General features: G+C 35.0%; 1 protein-coding gene across 1 annotated transcript; it reads left to right on the top strand.

Moving 5' to 3' along the window:
• Positions 1–14,637: 14,637 nt before the first annotated feature.
• On the top strand, positions 14,638–15,795 carry LOC149260856 (uncharacterized). The gene is made up of 4 exons (XM_089380808.1): positions 14,638–14,843; positions 14,946–15,032; positions 15,126–15,218; positions 15,391–15,795. Exons 1-4 carry the CDS (start codon positions 14,721–14,723, stop codon positions 15,586–15,588), a joined length of 501 nt encoding a protein of 166 aa, XP_089236934.1. The 5' UTR covers positions 14,638–14,720; the 3' UTR covers positions 15,589–15,795.
• Positions 15,796–17,452: the final 1,657 nt, after the last annotated feature.

Here is a 17,452-nt window from a genome sequence, read left to right as displayed (position 1 = left end):
TGATTTGATGATATCCCGAACGAAGATCCAACTTGGTGAAGTAAATTGATCCATGCAATTCATCCAGTAATTCATCAATGATAGGAATGGGGAACTTATCTTTAATAGTGAGCTTGTTGAGCTCCCTATAATTCGGACACATGCGCCATGATCCATCCTTCTTGTGCACCAATACTACTGGAGCTGAGAAAGAACTTTGACTCGGTTGAATTATACCAGCCTCTAGCATTTCTGCAACCATACGTTCAATTTCACTTTTTTGGACATAGGGATATCTGTACGGCCTGATGTTTGGAGGAACACTTCCTGGAGTCAGATGAATAGCATGATCATGATCACGCATAGGTGGGAGACCTTTGGGAGTCTCAAATACCTTGGAATGATTGTCCAGGACTTTTTGGAGATCTGGAGAAATAGATGATTCCAATGTGGAAACATCTAGCGAACATAATTGTGCAATTACACCTCTTTGCTCCTTTTTTAGAAGCTTTGTCATGCCATTAGAGCTGATTATCTTTCCTGGTTTCCCTACAATACCCCTTAATTCAACTTCCTTTCCTTCCATAGAAAATTTGATGAAAAGTTCTTGAAAATTAAAAGCTATTGTACCCAAGGATTGTAGCCATTGGACTCCTACTACAACATCAGCACCTCCCATTGGAATGGAAAGCATTGGGCTAGTCAATACATATTCTCCCATGGATAGCTTGATATTATGGCACTTTCCAGAGCAATTTATTGTTCCTCCATTTGCAATCATCACTTGACACTCTGGTGCTAGATATAGGAAGCAATTCAATTCTTTTGCTACCCTACAATGAATAAAATTGTGGGTGCTTCCTGAATCAATCAACACTATTACCTTTTTTTTCTTGATTTGTCCTTCTATCTTGATGGTTTGAGGAGTGGTAATTCCCGCCAATGCATTACAAGATATGGTCGGATTTATTTGTTCTTCATCTAGGCTTTGTTCCTGGGGTATATCCTCTTCTTTTGACCTTTCTTGCTCCTTTTCTTCTTCCTCTTCACAATCTATGTAGAATTATTTCTTCTCAGCACACTTATGACCTTTCGTGTATTTGATATCACAATTGTAACAAAGCCCTTTTGCTCTTTTTTCTTCCAATTGTTGTGGTGTCAACCTTGTAGGTTGTGGAAGACTACCTAGGGGCAACAACACTTCCGTCTTTATAGTTGTGATTGGTATGCTTCCTAGTTGCCATAATTTTGCTTTCCATTTTTCTTGCTAACCTGAATGCCTTCTCTAATGAATCAGGTTCCCAAAGGCGAACATCATGTTGGATATTATCCTTTAAAGACCCTATGAACACATCAATCCTATGCTCCTCTCGAATATCTTTTACCCTTATGTTCAATTTTTAGAACTCCTCAATGTGCTCCATTATTGAACCCTTTTGTTTGAGACTTATCAATTGGCTAAAAAAAGTGTTGCTTTTTGTATCCTCATAATGTGCTATCAATTCTTCCATAAAAATTTCCCAAGTGATAAATTGTTTATGAGAACAAAGCCATTGATACCATACAAACTGATTTGGTTCCAAATATACAGTTGCCATACGTACCTTTTGCGCGTTTTGCACATTATTGAGATCGAAGAATTGCTCCATTTGTAATATCCATGTGGTGGGATCCTTGCCATCAAACTTCCTCATATCGATTTTTGGAATATGGTGATTCTTCGATCCAACATTAGCGTCTATGGAATCATGATTAACATTTCTTTTGTTCTCATCATGAGTTTTCTTTACTACCTTTTCACCATTAGTAAGTATTTCTTGTAGAAAATTTGTCAAATCTGTCTTCAAATCTGCCATGTCTGTCTTCAAATTTGTGTTCAAATCTATCTTCAAATTGTCCATCTTAGCTTCCATGCCATTCATCTTAGCTTCCATGCCATTCATCTTAGCTTCCACGCCATTTATCTTAGCTTCTGTTAACTTTTGTGAGCGTGACATTTGTTGCACTTGTTCTTGTAATTTTAATATATCATGTAGCATTTCTTCCTCTTCTTCATGATTCATGCTAGAGCTTTCAGGTTCCTTACTAGGTGTTTGCATTTTCTTTCCTCGAGGCATCAGTTACTGATAATAATGCTCTACTATACCCTTTGAATTCCTTCAAAATAAATTTTCAAACCAAGCTTAAGCAAAAATTTAAAAAAATCTACACACCTTTTTTCACTTTGTAGGAGCTCGATATTTCCTCTGATGTATCTCTGTACTTTCCAATCATCTAGTTCTAAATTTGTGACCTGTAGTATATCTTTGTGTCCTCTTTCCAATGCCACCAGTCTGATCCAATTTGGATTCTCCAAGAAAGAGTTATGCACAATCTCCCAAGATGACCTGATTATAGACCTTTCCAGAAAAGCGAAATTGTATGAAGTGCCACGTATACAATTTTCGATCTTTGGTTCTAAAAAATATATACAAGAAACTACAGTCCGTCCTCTTTCTATACCTTCTTACAAAATTTCAATCTGATTCCCAGAGAGAAAGTTATGACGATTTTCCCCCGGTCACCTGTTTTGAATGTAATTCAGGAATCTGCAAAAAGACCAACTTCCTCAGATCATATCTCTGCAAATATCAAGCGAAATGCTCTGAAATTCGGACCCAAGGTTCAACATGATTTCTTCTCAAATGGGTTTTTTTTGTGACTTCTGAAATGTCACATAAAAAAAGTTATAGCGAAAATGCCACGATGACCTGTTTGGAGCAGCGAAACCCTAGAATCCAAAGCTCTGATACCAAATGTTATGAAACCAGCTCAAGAAAAGATAGAAAAGATAGATCAACGCCTTATAATTCAGCCTCTTCGAGGGGTCAACCTCCTTTACATTACATAAATGAACAATTCTTTGATGATTCAAATGACAAAACCTCCTTTCTATATATAGGAGTCTAAGGAGTCACAATATAATCCAGCCGACCTAACAATAATAATATAAAGCCACAAAAATAACAATAGAGGGATTCTATGGGGCACAAGAATAACAATATGGGGGTAATAGGGGCACAACAATATAAATAAGGGGTATAACTACAATAGTAATGGGGTAATCACTAGTATTATAGGGACCCAACAGATATCAATATTGAATTTCAACGCTCATGCTAACTAGATGACATGTAATTTATGGTGTATAAAATACATCATAAATTAAATTGAAAATAATTTTAGAAAATTCAAGTGTAAAAAGTTAATAAAATACCCTTGTGTGTTTGACTTAATAACCCTTTAGTGTGTTGGACAATAGCGGAAGCATCACACAACATAACAATATTTATCTAACCTACATTAACTCTAAAATTTAGTAAATATTTTTTGATATAAATCAAGCCCAAGCTATTCGATAAACTAAAATATTATTGTACATTGTGCATTTTAAATTTTCCATCCATCAGTCCAAACCCTTTTTAGTGTGACACAATAATCTTTCTTTAAATAAATAACCAAAATATCGCAAGATAGGCACTTATCAATTAAACAATCACACAATCAAGTATGTGGTCTTGCCACAAGATTATTACACATCCACTTGAATTAATAACCATTGCATATGCCATAGGTATGTAAATCACATAAGCTTTCCAATACTTTAATACATGACTTACATCAAAGCTAAATTCAAATTTTTGTTCTTTATTCATATCTCATTCTTTAGAAAACTTACTAGAAACTCTCCAAACTCACATTAGCCTTTTAAGCTGGCCATACATCTCAATCATATTTGATCCATAGTAGATTCACATGTGGGTAACATATCTAAACAAAACTATTGTTGGTATATTGGCTACAATCCAAAACATGTGCATGCCACTCAAATAGAGTTAGCACGACAAAATGTTCTCATTGGGGACATATGTAATGAGAATCGGTGTTATAACTAGTTCATTAAACTCATCATCTAGCATGTGAAATTCACATTTGGGTATTGATATACACCTACCCACCAAATGATACCTTGTGTGGTCCACTCTTGTGTTGTATGCATATGCAACCTACCCAACAATGATAAGATATCTCTCAATTACTTCTATAGTGTGTTGGATTACCTTCATGAGTCCCCTTCACCTTAGCTTGGATGTGGGACCTCTCTCAAATGTTCAGTATTTAGAGTTCTTTAGGTGCATTTACCCCCTCATTGTTTAGAATCTCTTTGACAACTAAGGGGCCCATTTGGGGAATTTCCTAACTTCATGGATCTTAATAAAGTAAAACACCCCTTATTTGGGTCCAAAATGACTTAGGATGCTTTGTTTTGCATCCATGATAATCCAAAGTCATTTTAGACTTGATTTTTATGGAATAAATTTATGTTGAACCTCTCGAACCCTACCTTATATCTTCATGTAAAGCGTACCACAAGTTTCTTTTGGGTACTATAATTTTGGCCACAACTCATTTGATAAAGACTATGTATGGGTCTCAGAACCTATGGTACAATTATATCAAACCCATGGTATGATGATTATGTATAACTTAGACCTTGTAATTGCTACATTAATGTTCTCTTACACCTCGAGGATTCTCCCTTTCCTCCTTATACAATCAAATTCCCCTTTGTAAAGCCTCTTAAAATATTGAATTCTCTCATCTCTTTTATCTTGGAAAACACCTAATTTGCAAGGAAACACTCCTAGTATAAACTAAATTCATTTTTCCTCACCCAAGCTCCTAAGATTACTTGCACTTATCAACTCCATCACCTCTACAACAATAACTTATGGCTAGCTTAGCTTTGATTTATTCATCCTAGGACATCTCCACTACCACAACTCCACTCATATCTTAAAGTTTCAATCTTACAACCTCTATGGAGGTAACCTCACAATTAGGGAAATAGAGGTACATCCCCACTCAAGGCATTAGTGTCTCTTTGCATTTTCATCATTTAATCTTTACAATGATAGACTAGGTGTTTGTTTGTTTATCTATAAATTGTTGTCAATATTCCACTGGAACAATTTTTCAAAATAGATATTAAAAGTTTCTACAATCCATTATTATGGAATTCTGTACTTGAAATTCAAATTAAATGTTACTTAACGCATGAAAATATTGAAAACAATTGAAACTAAAATGAAATAAGCTAAGCAAGCAATACTTCATCCACACAATGAACATGAGATTTACACTAGGAAATATATTGGCTTCATCAAACATTAGTGTTCTGACATATATATAATGACCTGGTCAAACATCAGATATCCAACGAAAATTGAATGTTCATTGGACATCGGATAAAAATGCAATTGTTCTTCTATCTGATGAACACAATTATTGTCATATATCTGACTAACCTATCATCGGATATCTGTTGATAATTGTGTTTTTCAAATATCCAATAAACATCGGAGGTTTAAAAAAAATACAAAAAAATGCAATTAAAATCCAATAGTATGACCAAACTATCGAAGTATGTGTCATATTTTCCACCCATATGTACTAGTGTATAAACTCAAATCAGAGAAAATATTCCCAAATTTTTGAATTGCAAATGCAAATCAAAAACCTCAGCAACAATATATTAGATACGGAATTATTCAAGAAGGAAGCTCAAGAGGAAAATAGCCAACTCTTAAATGCACAAGTTATATTTTGTGAAGATTTTAGCATAGTACAATCCCAGTAGGACATAATTGGCAAACTCTTAGATGAGTTAACAAATAATTTTTTTGAAAGGAAATGGGCGAAATAATGATGATTATAGTTAATCTCCTAATAGGTCACAACTAAAACATCTACACCAGGAATCCCCAAAGAATCAGATACCAAGATAATAAGAAACAAAATTTCCCTAAAAAAATGGAAAAGGAATTTACAACAATCTAAATATATGATCAGAGAGATTTAGAAAGCTTACTCTCAAGTAATTGATTCATCACTCCAAATTCTCAAAGAAGTCGACATGACTTATTTCCCATTCTCATAGGGTTCCAATAAAGTGGATGTTTTCATCAATGATCAATTGTTGATTTATGTTCTAACTTCTGCACTTTATTAATAATTCCCTATAGATATTCAGTGGAATTAGAGGGTTCTATCTATGTTTTTCCCCCTTCTATAAACAACTTTCTTTCCTCCTATAATAGATGGGCATGAAGTTTTTTCTCTTATGAGATCTGATGCACATGAGAATACTTTGCTCACGATTGGGTTACTTTCTATGGAAAATTCTTATATTAGCACCTCTTGAGTTTTATGCAAGTACATGTAGATACTAATTATTTCAACCAATTATTAAGAATTGTGCTAAGTGTAGTCCCATGATCTAATTTATGCTCTAGCCACTACAACAAAACCAGTGATTAGTGTCCCTTTTTACTTCTTTTTTTGCATCTAGAGCCCATTTTTGGTGCTATTTGCATCCATTTATCAAATATGGTGCAAAACTTGACACAAAATTTGCATCAAGTTTTGCACCAAATCTTACACCAAGTTTAGCACCAGGTATTGCAATAGGTTTTGCACCACGTTTTGCACCAAATTTTATGCCAAGTTTTGTGTCATCCTTTACACCAGGTTTTGTTCCAGGTTTTGCATCAAGTTTGGCACCTAATTTTGTTTGACATACTTTTGCATCCTCATTTGCATCCACTTTTTGCACCTACACTTGCATCAACTTTTGCATCGACTTTTGCATCCTTTTTTAAATCATTTTTTGCATCCATTTTTTCATCCATTTGTGCATCCCTTTTGCGCCAAGTTTTACATCATGTTTTGTGTCTAGTTTTGCATAAAATTTTGCATCTACTTTTGTTGCATCCACTTTTCCCTCTTGTTTGGCATCCATATTTACATCCTCTTTTGCATCTATTATTGTACCCACTATTGCATCTAATCTTTTTGTGCCACAATTAGCGCCTAGTTTGGCACCTCCTTTTGCACCCACTTTTGATTATAATTTTAAATCCACGTTTGCATCCTCATTTGCGTCTAGGTTTTCATCAACTACTACATCTATTTTTGCATCCCTTTTTGTATCCAATTTTGGACCGGGATTTGCATCGGGTTTTGTGTCTCGTTTTGCATCTACTTTTGCATCGACTTCTATTGCATCCACTTTTGCACACAATTTTGCATCCACTGTTGCACCCATTTTAAATTTCACTTTTTGCATCCCTTTTTACATCTTCATTTGCATCATACTTTGATTCTTTTTTTGCATCTATCATTACATCCACTTTTGTTATGCCACAATTTGCACCATGTTTTGCACTCACTGTTGTATCCACGTTTGCTTCCAATTTTGCATCCATGTTCACATCCTCTTTTGCATCAAATATTGCATCTATTTTTGCATCCACTTTTATGTCAGGTTTATGCATTGGGTTTTGCATCTCGTTTTGTATCTACTTTTGCATCTACTTACATTATATCCATTTTTTGCATCCAATTTTGTTTTGCATGTTGCATCAATGTTTGCTTCCACTTTTACATCCATTTTTGCATCTTATTTTGCATATTTTTTGTCTATTGTTACATCCACTTTTGTTGCACCATATCTTGCGCCTACCATTGCAACCACATTTGCTTCCACGTTTGCATCCACTTTTGTTTCATCCATTTTTGCATATACTTTTGTTTCCGTTGTTGCATCCACATTTGTTTCACCACAATTTGTGCCAAGTTTTACACCTACCAATGGACCCATGTTTGCTTCCACTTTTGCCTTCATGTTTGCATCCAAGTTTGCATTGACAACTGCATCTACTTTTGCATCCACTTTTGTGTCAGGTTTTTCATGTTGTTGTGCATCTACTTATGTTGTATCCACTTTTCATCCAATTTTAATTCTATTGTTGCCCCCATTTCTATGTTCGCTTTTGCATCCCTTTTCCAACACTCATCATATTTTCTGCATTGATGATATTCCTTATGGCATTGACAATTATGAACAATTGATGACAATGTCAATAATATTGACAATGATGAAAATGAAGATGATGGCGATGACATGAATTGTGATTATGATGATAAAGACAATAGTGGTTACAATGACAATGATGATGATGTCAATGATTATGATGATGATGATGCTAATGACGTTGGCGAATCTTCCCAATTTTAGATGTTGTCATTTTCATAATAATAAGCATTATCTTTGGTGTCATGATCATCATTTTCATCTAGGTCATCATCAAAAACAATAATAGCATGAATGATGATGATGCATGATTACAACAATGTCGATAGAAATTACAGTAATGATGATTATGGGGATGATAAAAATGACAATGACGATGATAATGGTGGTGATGATGATCATCATCGATCATCTGTCAAAAATAGAGTTGTTATTTCTCTTACATATATCAATGTGTCCTAAACAACCCTTTTCTAGCACTGATCACATTTTTTGGGTTGATGATATTTCTTACAACATCTACAATTATGAACAATTGCAAACAATGTCCATAATGATGATGATGATGGCATGAATGGTGATTATGATGATAATGTAATGATGGCAATAACAATGACAAGGATGATGGTGATGATGATGACAATGATTATGATAATGAGAATGACCTTACAATCTTATGGATTCGTGAACAATTACTAGTTTCAATACCATCTTCTGGATACGTATTACTATCATACTTTTTAAATTTTCTGTCTCTCTTGAGGTATCTTACTATAATGGTGTTTTCAACACTAGAAACATATCTTGTTGTAATGGTGGTTCTAATGTTAGCACTAGCAAAGTTTAGTAGGGAGGATGCTACTACAAGAGGAATTCCTTCTAAGTGACTATGGCATTCAAAATGAGGCTTTATGGGCTGCTTGTTAACACATGTTCTCATGCTCATATAAAATTAATGTGAAAAGTTGCTTTAATTGGTTCCCATGCATAATTGATATTGATAATGGGGTGGTATAAAATTGTAATGGGCATATCCGTTAGTTAGTTATGATGGGTCAACAACATTGAAACCATCCAAGTGACATTTCACCTTGGAACAATCGTCGCTCGTGCAAAAACACGAAGTTTATGTAAATGAAAGTTGTGATTGTAGTGGAATTAAAACCATCGAGAAATATCAAAGAAGACGCTGCCTACCAGTTTTGAAAGACAACCAAGGCATTGAACAACTATTTGCGTTAGGATGTAGTGAGGGAATCGAAGGAAATTTGGCAGCCCTAAGTTGCCATTACTATTGCCAATCACACATTCAATAGTAACCATAAAAGGTAGCCACATATAAACAGAACCTCGAGGTGTTGACAGTCAGAATCTATTGTAATAGCTTTGACGTATATACAGTTTTGTGTTTATATGAGAATGAAGTGGGCTTCATCCAGGGTTCGGCTCAATCCTCGTCCATTCCATGCAGTGGTGTTTAATTCGCCAAGCAAGAGAATATTACGTGAGTGTTCAGAGTTAAATCAACAGAAATCAAGGACGTGTGATTGTCAAATTATTGCTCCTCCCTTATGATTGAGCGCTTGATGCGATGGTCATTATCCTTGGGTGATACTTTTATTCCCCATTTTCTATTGAAAAAGTAGTGTTTTTCTGTTCGATTATGATAGGATTGGATGAATGCCGGTTTGGGTGGATGTAGACCCATGTTTTTTTGTGGTGATCTTCAAATGTCTTGAGGATAAGAAAAAAATCCTTGACCAAGGTCCATGGTTTTGGGGATGAGTTGGTCTTCTAGTGAAGCCATGGTTTCCCAACTTCAATCCTCTCACTATGTTGTCGATGACTACTCTAGTATGGGTAAGATTCCCAGTTTTCCCATTCACTTTACCCATCTAGATCTCTTAGAAAAAGTGGGCAATTTTATTGGAAGATTCGTCAAAGTAGACAGGGAAAGACTTTTGAAAGGCATTTTCACCTATGTTTGCATATGTGTTTAGGTAGATCCCAATGAAGTTTTGCGAGATAAAATTGAGCTCAAGTGGATGGGAATTGTGTATTCCCAACCCCTGGACTATGAAAATACAACTTTTCGATATAGGAATTACCAACAAGATAGACACCTTCAAACTGTCTATCCCTTTCCAATAGGGGCTTCCTCCTTACAGTCATCTAAGAACTCTAGCTGCAGTTGGAGGGATCTTAAGGAAAGAGAGGGATCCAAAATGTAACACCCCTCCCTTGTGTGTCAAACTTTGCAAACCTAAGCTGAGAAAAGCTAGGCATGATGTGTAATATAAAAAGTAAATACATTATTAATAAATTAATCACTTGGAAAAGCGAGACACCAAGAGATGAGATTCTTGCCAAATCACATTGGTGAATGGGAAAGGATAATTCTTTCATGGTAAAGCTTCTCGATTTAATTCTAGATAAGTTGGATGGATTGGAGATAAATATCCATTGAGAAAAACATAAAAGTTGTGCGGGAGAGAAAGGCAATCTTCTATGAGGAAAATCCTCATGGGAGAGAAAGGTGAGCTTTTATGAGATAAGCCTACGCAAATGGATAAAAAGATCCATAAAAGCGAGACACCGCTGATGGAAACCATATCATGAAAGAAGGTATTAAATACCCATTGCATAGATCAATTGGAGGCGGTTGATCCATGGCAAGAACCTCGACTCGGTGGTGAACTGAAGAGTCATTTCTAGGTTGGGTAGCGATGCTCTGTTTTCCAAGTGTCGTTCTCTCTTTTGATCTAGTTTGACTCACTTGCGTGGATTGTTTTGTATGTTGGTTTCTTACCCTCTATGTTATAAATTCCTTAGCATATGAGAGAATTTGCTTGAGTTTTAAATGCACTGCATGTGGCGTTAATGAGATGATTTTATGGATGCACATAAATGAAATTCTAATTACAGTCACAGTATGTGGATCTTATGTAGAATTGGTGTTAACCTGTCTTTTGTTAAGATAGTGAATAGTCGTGCTTGAGCTGCTATGCAAATTTGTTAACTGTGGTTAAGGCTCGACTGTATAAACTATGGTACAAGTTATTTGTGCTATGCATCCAATGCTGCGCTTCTGATTAATTGTGCATAATCCCTAAGATACACATGTTAACGTGTCATGCAACTGTGGCAGACGGATTATTGATTATGTATGATAAATGATTTTGTTTTGAAACGGTAGAGCCTATGGTTCGGGTTATCTAATATATGCATTATGCATTATAGGATGAATTGCATCCATTGAAAATAAATAAATAAACATCTCACATATATTTTATAAATAAATAAATAAACATCTCACATATATTTTATAATTAACATGCAAAAATCATAAGGAAAAAAAATACATAAAATATAAAATATTAATTTATTATTAATTAATTTGGAATATTAATAACTATAATTGATTTTATTTATTTATTTTATAAAACCAATTCTCAATATACTTTTATTTTCAAAAATCTCTTTAATCATTCTCTTTTCTCTTTTAATTAAGTGTTCTGCCTGAACCCCATTTCTCAATATGCTTCCATTTTCTAAAATCTCTTTAATCATTCTCTCTCTTTTAATAAGTCTTCTGCCCGAATCCCATTAACAAATTTGATCATTAAGGAAATAAATTAAATCAAATGATTCCTCTTGATGGTTTATATTATGATTAGTTATAATCTTTGGTGAACCTACCTCCTTGCTGAGCTGTAATTCAAGGTGTCAAAAGCATTCCTTCAAACATATTATTCCTATTTAGTGTATTGTCCAGGTGTCTTTGTTGCATCCAGTTAACCATAAAGAAAATACGCATTTCTCCAATAAAATAAACAAAAAAATGTGTATTTTGATTGATGGCTTAAGGTGCCCCACATTAACCAACTGGGATGGTAGAATGATTATCAGAAATTAAATTTGTTTATGATGTCCCTCATTATTCATCCATATATTTTGAATGAGGTCAAATATCAGCGCTCAGTCTTCCCGTGGGAGAAGAAAAAGCGAATCTGATCATGATTACAGCCCACGAGAACGTTACGATTCTCCCAATTAGTGGACATGTGGGAGTAAGATATGATCACAGAATCCATGAATGGGGAGGTAAATCAGGTAAAACCTGAGACATGAAGGGACAATTTATTACGAGTGAAAACCCTAGTTAGGGGGGTAAACATGGTAGGTAGGTCAAGTTCAGTTGCGTGTCGGAAGATAATATCATTGGCGTTGATTATGGTTAGCGAAACCCAATTAGAGGAGGCAGCCAAAAAATTAGGGTTGAGAGTGATTTGTGCCGCCTGAATTTGAATTTCTGGAGAGAATATAGAGAAGCAGGGGCTATAAAAAAGGAAAGCAGTTGCAAATTGCGGGGCAGGAGGAGGTGCTCTTGGCTTTATAGTATTTTTGGGTTCAAGTAATTTTATGATTTTTTGGCCTTTTTGTCCCTTCCATCTCTGCATGGGAGGGATTTTTGCAGGCAGTTATTGAGACTATCGGCATAGATCCAAGGATCAAATCTGGCAGAGGGCATATTCAGAATTTATTCTATTGTCTAATTTTTTTATATAAATCTCTAGGCACTGGAATATGTCGATCGAGGTTGGGACTCAGATGGGCTGTGCGGATTCAAAAGTTGTCAGCCTTTTGAATATGAATACAGAAGATCAGGCTCAGAATTTAACCAAAATGTCTCATAAAAAAAGGTTGCAGGGATCAAGACACAGGAGGTTGATGTCCAGGCAACGGTCATGGACAGCCACTAGTGAAATTTCTAAAGAGGAAGCATGGATAAGGAGGAGGGGCCAGTTGCTAGAAGAAGAGAAGAGGACTCACCAGTTGCTTCTTGATGAAAAGACGAAGAAACTAGGGAGGAGTGTCTCAGATTTGGGGGATAGGTTGCACTGGTCTCAGCCTGCAAGAACAAGAGGAGTAACAGATGATGATGTGGAGGAGCTTAGGGGATGCATCGACCTTGGATTTCGGTTCAGTTTTGATGAAGATCCTGCGCTGTGCAACACTTTCCCTGCCTTGGATTTGTACTATGCCATCAACAGACAATTTAATGTCTCCAGGTCCAAGTCTTCTCCAGACTGGAATTCCTCACAGCAATCAGAGTCAAATGGTGGCAGCCCTTCCAGCCAGTTATGTGATGAATGGAAGATCTCTAGCCCAGGTACATATACCTTCAGATGATTATAGTTATAGGAATGAGCTTTTGGAGGGTATTGATTGTAGATTTTTGAAATTTTATAGATAACAACAAGCTCAATTATGCAGATATTTTTGAATCTGCTTTGCAGTTGGAGAGTATTGATTGTAGATTTTTTAGAAATTTTATAGATAACAGCAAGCTCAATTGTTTTACTATGCAGATATTTTTGAATCCGCAATCAGGACAAAAATGTCCCAGTCAGTTTTGAGTATTAGATGTTGAAACTTTTTTGTTTTTTTGCTGTCTTGATTTTTTATTGTGACAAGTAGCTCTTCTTTTTCTTTATTTTTTCATAGGAAAAAATAATTTTGATATTTAAAAAATATATATGACACGTAGTTCTTCTTCTTCTTTTTTCATAAGAAAAAATACTTATGATATTAAAAAATAGTAGGCATGGGAATACTACACATGTGAAGGCTATCTGGATGGATCTTACTGAGAAGTGACCCAAATCAGCAAACATAGCTTCAGCTCCTATTATGCATAACACGCAACCTCCTAGGGACATCCATGCTTTGATAGTGTTCCTCTTGAACAAGTAATAGATATAAACAGGATTGAATGCCCTTAAAATTGTCATGTCATGTTAAAAAATATTGTAAAGTAAAATAGAACCAATAGAGAAAAACCATATCATGAGTGCCAGAGAAAATGTCATGCCTACTTTGCTTGTACCAAACTGTTTTATGCTGAACAAGATCACCAGGAATATGATTGAGACAATGACCACTGTGTCTTCCGTAAAGCTAGATATTTCATCTTGCATGCCACTAACAACAGACATGACTGATATTGCAGGTGTAAGTATGCCATCCCCAATTACCATGGAAGTACCCATGAGAAACAAGAGTAGCAGTAGGGTCTTCAATTTTGTACTTCTCTAAAGGCTTTCTTTGATTCTTAATCATCTTTCCAGTTTCGGGGTGGGCAACTTGAGCTTGAAACTGGAATTTTTTTCATCTGATGGTTGCTGGTTGGGGAGCAGATTGACCTTCGCATATGTGCAAATCAAAGAGTACAAGGAAAATGTCCCCCCTTCACCATTGTCATTGGCTTTGAGCATAATGAACACCTATTTAGCCAAAGGGATGAGGGCTATTGTGTACATCACTAAATCTAATGCACCCAAAACATCTTCCTCTCCTTTGGTACGAGCTTGGATGAATACACTAGTGAAAACATACAAGGAGTTGGTACCCATATCTCCATAGACCACTCCAAGTGTTTGGAATGCCAAGTCGAGCGTCAGTCCTAATGAAAGGTCCTTATCATGGCCCTTATGAACACCGGGCACGTCCATGGCCTCCACATCAAAGGAATCCACTCACTTGGTCTTCAGAACGAGCCCACGCCTCATTTTGTGTCATGTCTGATCATCATCAACAAACCACCTTGGGGATTACCCTTCCATTTCACTGCCATCAACCGACCTGGACTCTGATGACAACAAAGACATTGAGCCCTCACTGATCCCATCCCTGTCTTTCTCATCCTAGACATTGATATATCCATAGAGTCCCCATATCCATAGAGTCCCCATGCCATTGATGTGAATTACTTGTTCGGTTTTTTTTAACCAAAATTTTTAACCAAACAAGAAAAATTAAAAAAATGCCTCAAGATCAAAGACTGAAACAAAGACCTATTGACATACCTTTTAAAGTATGGAAAGAACTTGTAAAATCATATGAGAAGTTGGATGCACAAAGAAAAGCCGACAATGAGAGCATTCAGGTATTGAATTTTTCATTAAACATTATTTAGAATGTATTAATACTTATAAGTATCTTAGACATGTATTTGTGTGAAAATAAATTGAATTGGTTTATGTTTAAGGACAAGGCATCCAAGGCGAGGTTAACCAAGACAAAAGTCACTCATCGTAGTGGCCAGAAAGGTTTAAAAGCACTGATAACAACCTTTGTAAGTATATTAAACATGTGATATTTTTTTAATAAATTTTGTACTAGGATAAAGTCATTGTTATCTAATTTCTCCCTATTTACTGATTGATAGGAACTAAAATATGGAAGACCTCCAAATCATTTGGAAAAGGAGGTGCTGCAGCAAAAGAGATGGGTTGAATTTGTTGTTTGGATGGACTCTATGGTATGTAATCTTAGTTGGATTTCCAATATACTTTTAAACCATATTTTCATTTTATTTTTTAGTACTATTAGATATTATATCTTACCTCATTTTATGGTTAACATTGTATAACAAAAACATGCTTTGTGTTATGTAATTAATACTAACATGTAATATTGATTTTTTTTGTCAGAATGCTATAGGTAATGATTGCCAAGACGATGATCCAAATTATGTTCAACATATATCAGGAGATGATGAGGATGAGGATGAGGATGATGGTGGTGAAGGAGGAGATGATGATGATAGTTGCGGTGTTGGTGATGATGTGGATCAGAGTAATGAGGATGGTCAAGATGATCATGAGGATGATCTTGGTGGTGGTAGCTAGGCATGCACATGCATTGTTTTTTATGAAGAAATTATTGTGTAGAATGACATTGTTATGTTTAGATGGGTGTTGTGAATTTACCCTATATCAATGAGACATTTTGATTTTGTAATCATACGATGAGTTTGATTTATGTATGTTGTTAATTTATCGTAGAATAATGATATTCATGAAATATTTTGATTTGTTAATCATATTTGAATTTTACTTGTTTTGATTAAAAATAATACTGATTTTATTAGTATTATGTTGCTATTTTATACATGTTTTGAAAATTGTTAATGACACATTGTTATTTTTTTGGATGGATGTTGTCAATTTCTCTTAAATTTCTTTACAAATGATTTTGAATTGTGATATCTACTTTAATGATATTTAGAAACTATCATATATTTCACTATGAATCTATAAAGGGGGTCATATATGTAAAGAAAAATATACTCTATATAAGAAGTCAAATGCGGATGTAACCATGGATGCAAAATTGAAAGTAAAATTGGATGTTAAACTAGGAATTAATACAAAATGCAAACAATTGACATACAAAGTGTTTTAAATTAGAAGTGAAAAATTGTGCAATAGTTGACACAAAGAAGGGAACAAAACATGGCATACAAAAGGATATCAAATTGGGAAAAAACAAGGACACATAAATGGGCACCAAATTAGATGTAAAAAAAGACAACAACTAGATGTAAAATAAGATGCAAAGTTGAGCATTAAAAAGAAGCAAAAAACGTTACAAATTAATATGCCAAATGATGATGCAAATAATGGTGTAAATTTGGGATGCAAACTTGGGTGCAAAAAAGGGAAAAAAAAAGATGTAAGAAAAGACATAAAACAAGATGCAAAATGGGGCTGAGAAAAGGTGAAACCAAGGATGCCATATTGGATGTAAAAAATGATTCCTAATCACATGCAAATTTAGGCTCGAACTCAGACACAAAATTATATGCAAATGTGGACACAAAATGAGGCAAAAAAAGATGCAAATTTGGATGGCGAAAACAATGTAAAACTAGACACCAAAAAAATGCAAAATTGGATGAAAACGTCGGTGTAAATAATGGTGCAACATTGGACACAAGTAGACACAAAAAAATGGTGCAAAAAGGGGCATAAAATAGCTTAAAATTGGATGCAAAACTTGGTGCAAAAACAAATACAAAAGTAGACGTAAAAAATGGCTCTAAATTGAATGTACCATTAGACACAAAATAAGATGCAAAGGTGGACACAACACATGACTCAACATAAGATGCAAATATAAATGCAAATTTGGATGCTCAAAATGATGTAACATTAGATGCAAGAGATGGTGTTAAAAATGATGCAAAATTGGATGAAACAAATGACGCAAAATATGGTGCAAAATGAGATGGGAAAAATGGAGACAAATCCAACGTAAATGTGGATGTAAAACATGGTCCAAAAAAAGATACAAAAATGGGCACAAAAATGGATGCAAAATTTGGTGCTAAATCAAATTCAACACATGGTGCAAAGATAGGCACCAAAGCTGGTGCAAAAATAGAAGCAAAAACTAGTGTAAGACTAGATACAAAACCTGGCGTAAGACTAGATGCAAAAACTGACACAAAATGGATGCATAAAAAGACGTTAAATTGGATTCAAAATACAATGTAAACTTGATGCAAATGATGGTGCAAAAATGGAAGCAAAGAATGACACAAAATAGGAAGCAAAAGAGAATGAAAAATAGATGCAAAAAATGACACAAAACTAGAAGCAAAACCTGTCATAAAATAAGATGCAAATCTTGGTTCAAAATTTGACGCAAAAAATGATGCATAGTTTGGTGTAAAAAATGATGCAAAATCTAGCGTGAAAAAGGATGCAA

Source organism: Pinus tabuliformis, chromosome 6, assembly GCF_031772625.1.
Source record: "Pinus tabuliformis cultivar Carrire ecotype Pingquan chromosome 6, CPIR1, whole genome shotgun sequence".
Classification (NCBI taxonomy): domain Eukaryota; kingdom Viridiplantae; phylum Streptophyta; class Pinopsida; order Pinales; family Pinaceae; genus Pinus; species Pinus tabuliformis.
Note: the sequence above shows the minus strand (reverse complement) of the source record. Positions and strands in the feature narration are given on the sequence as shown.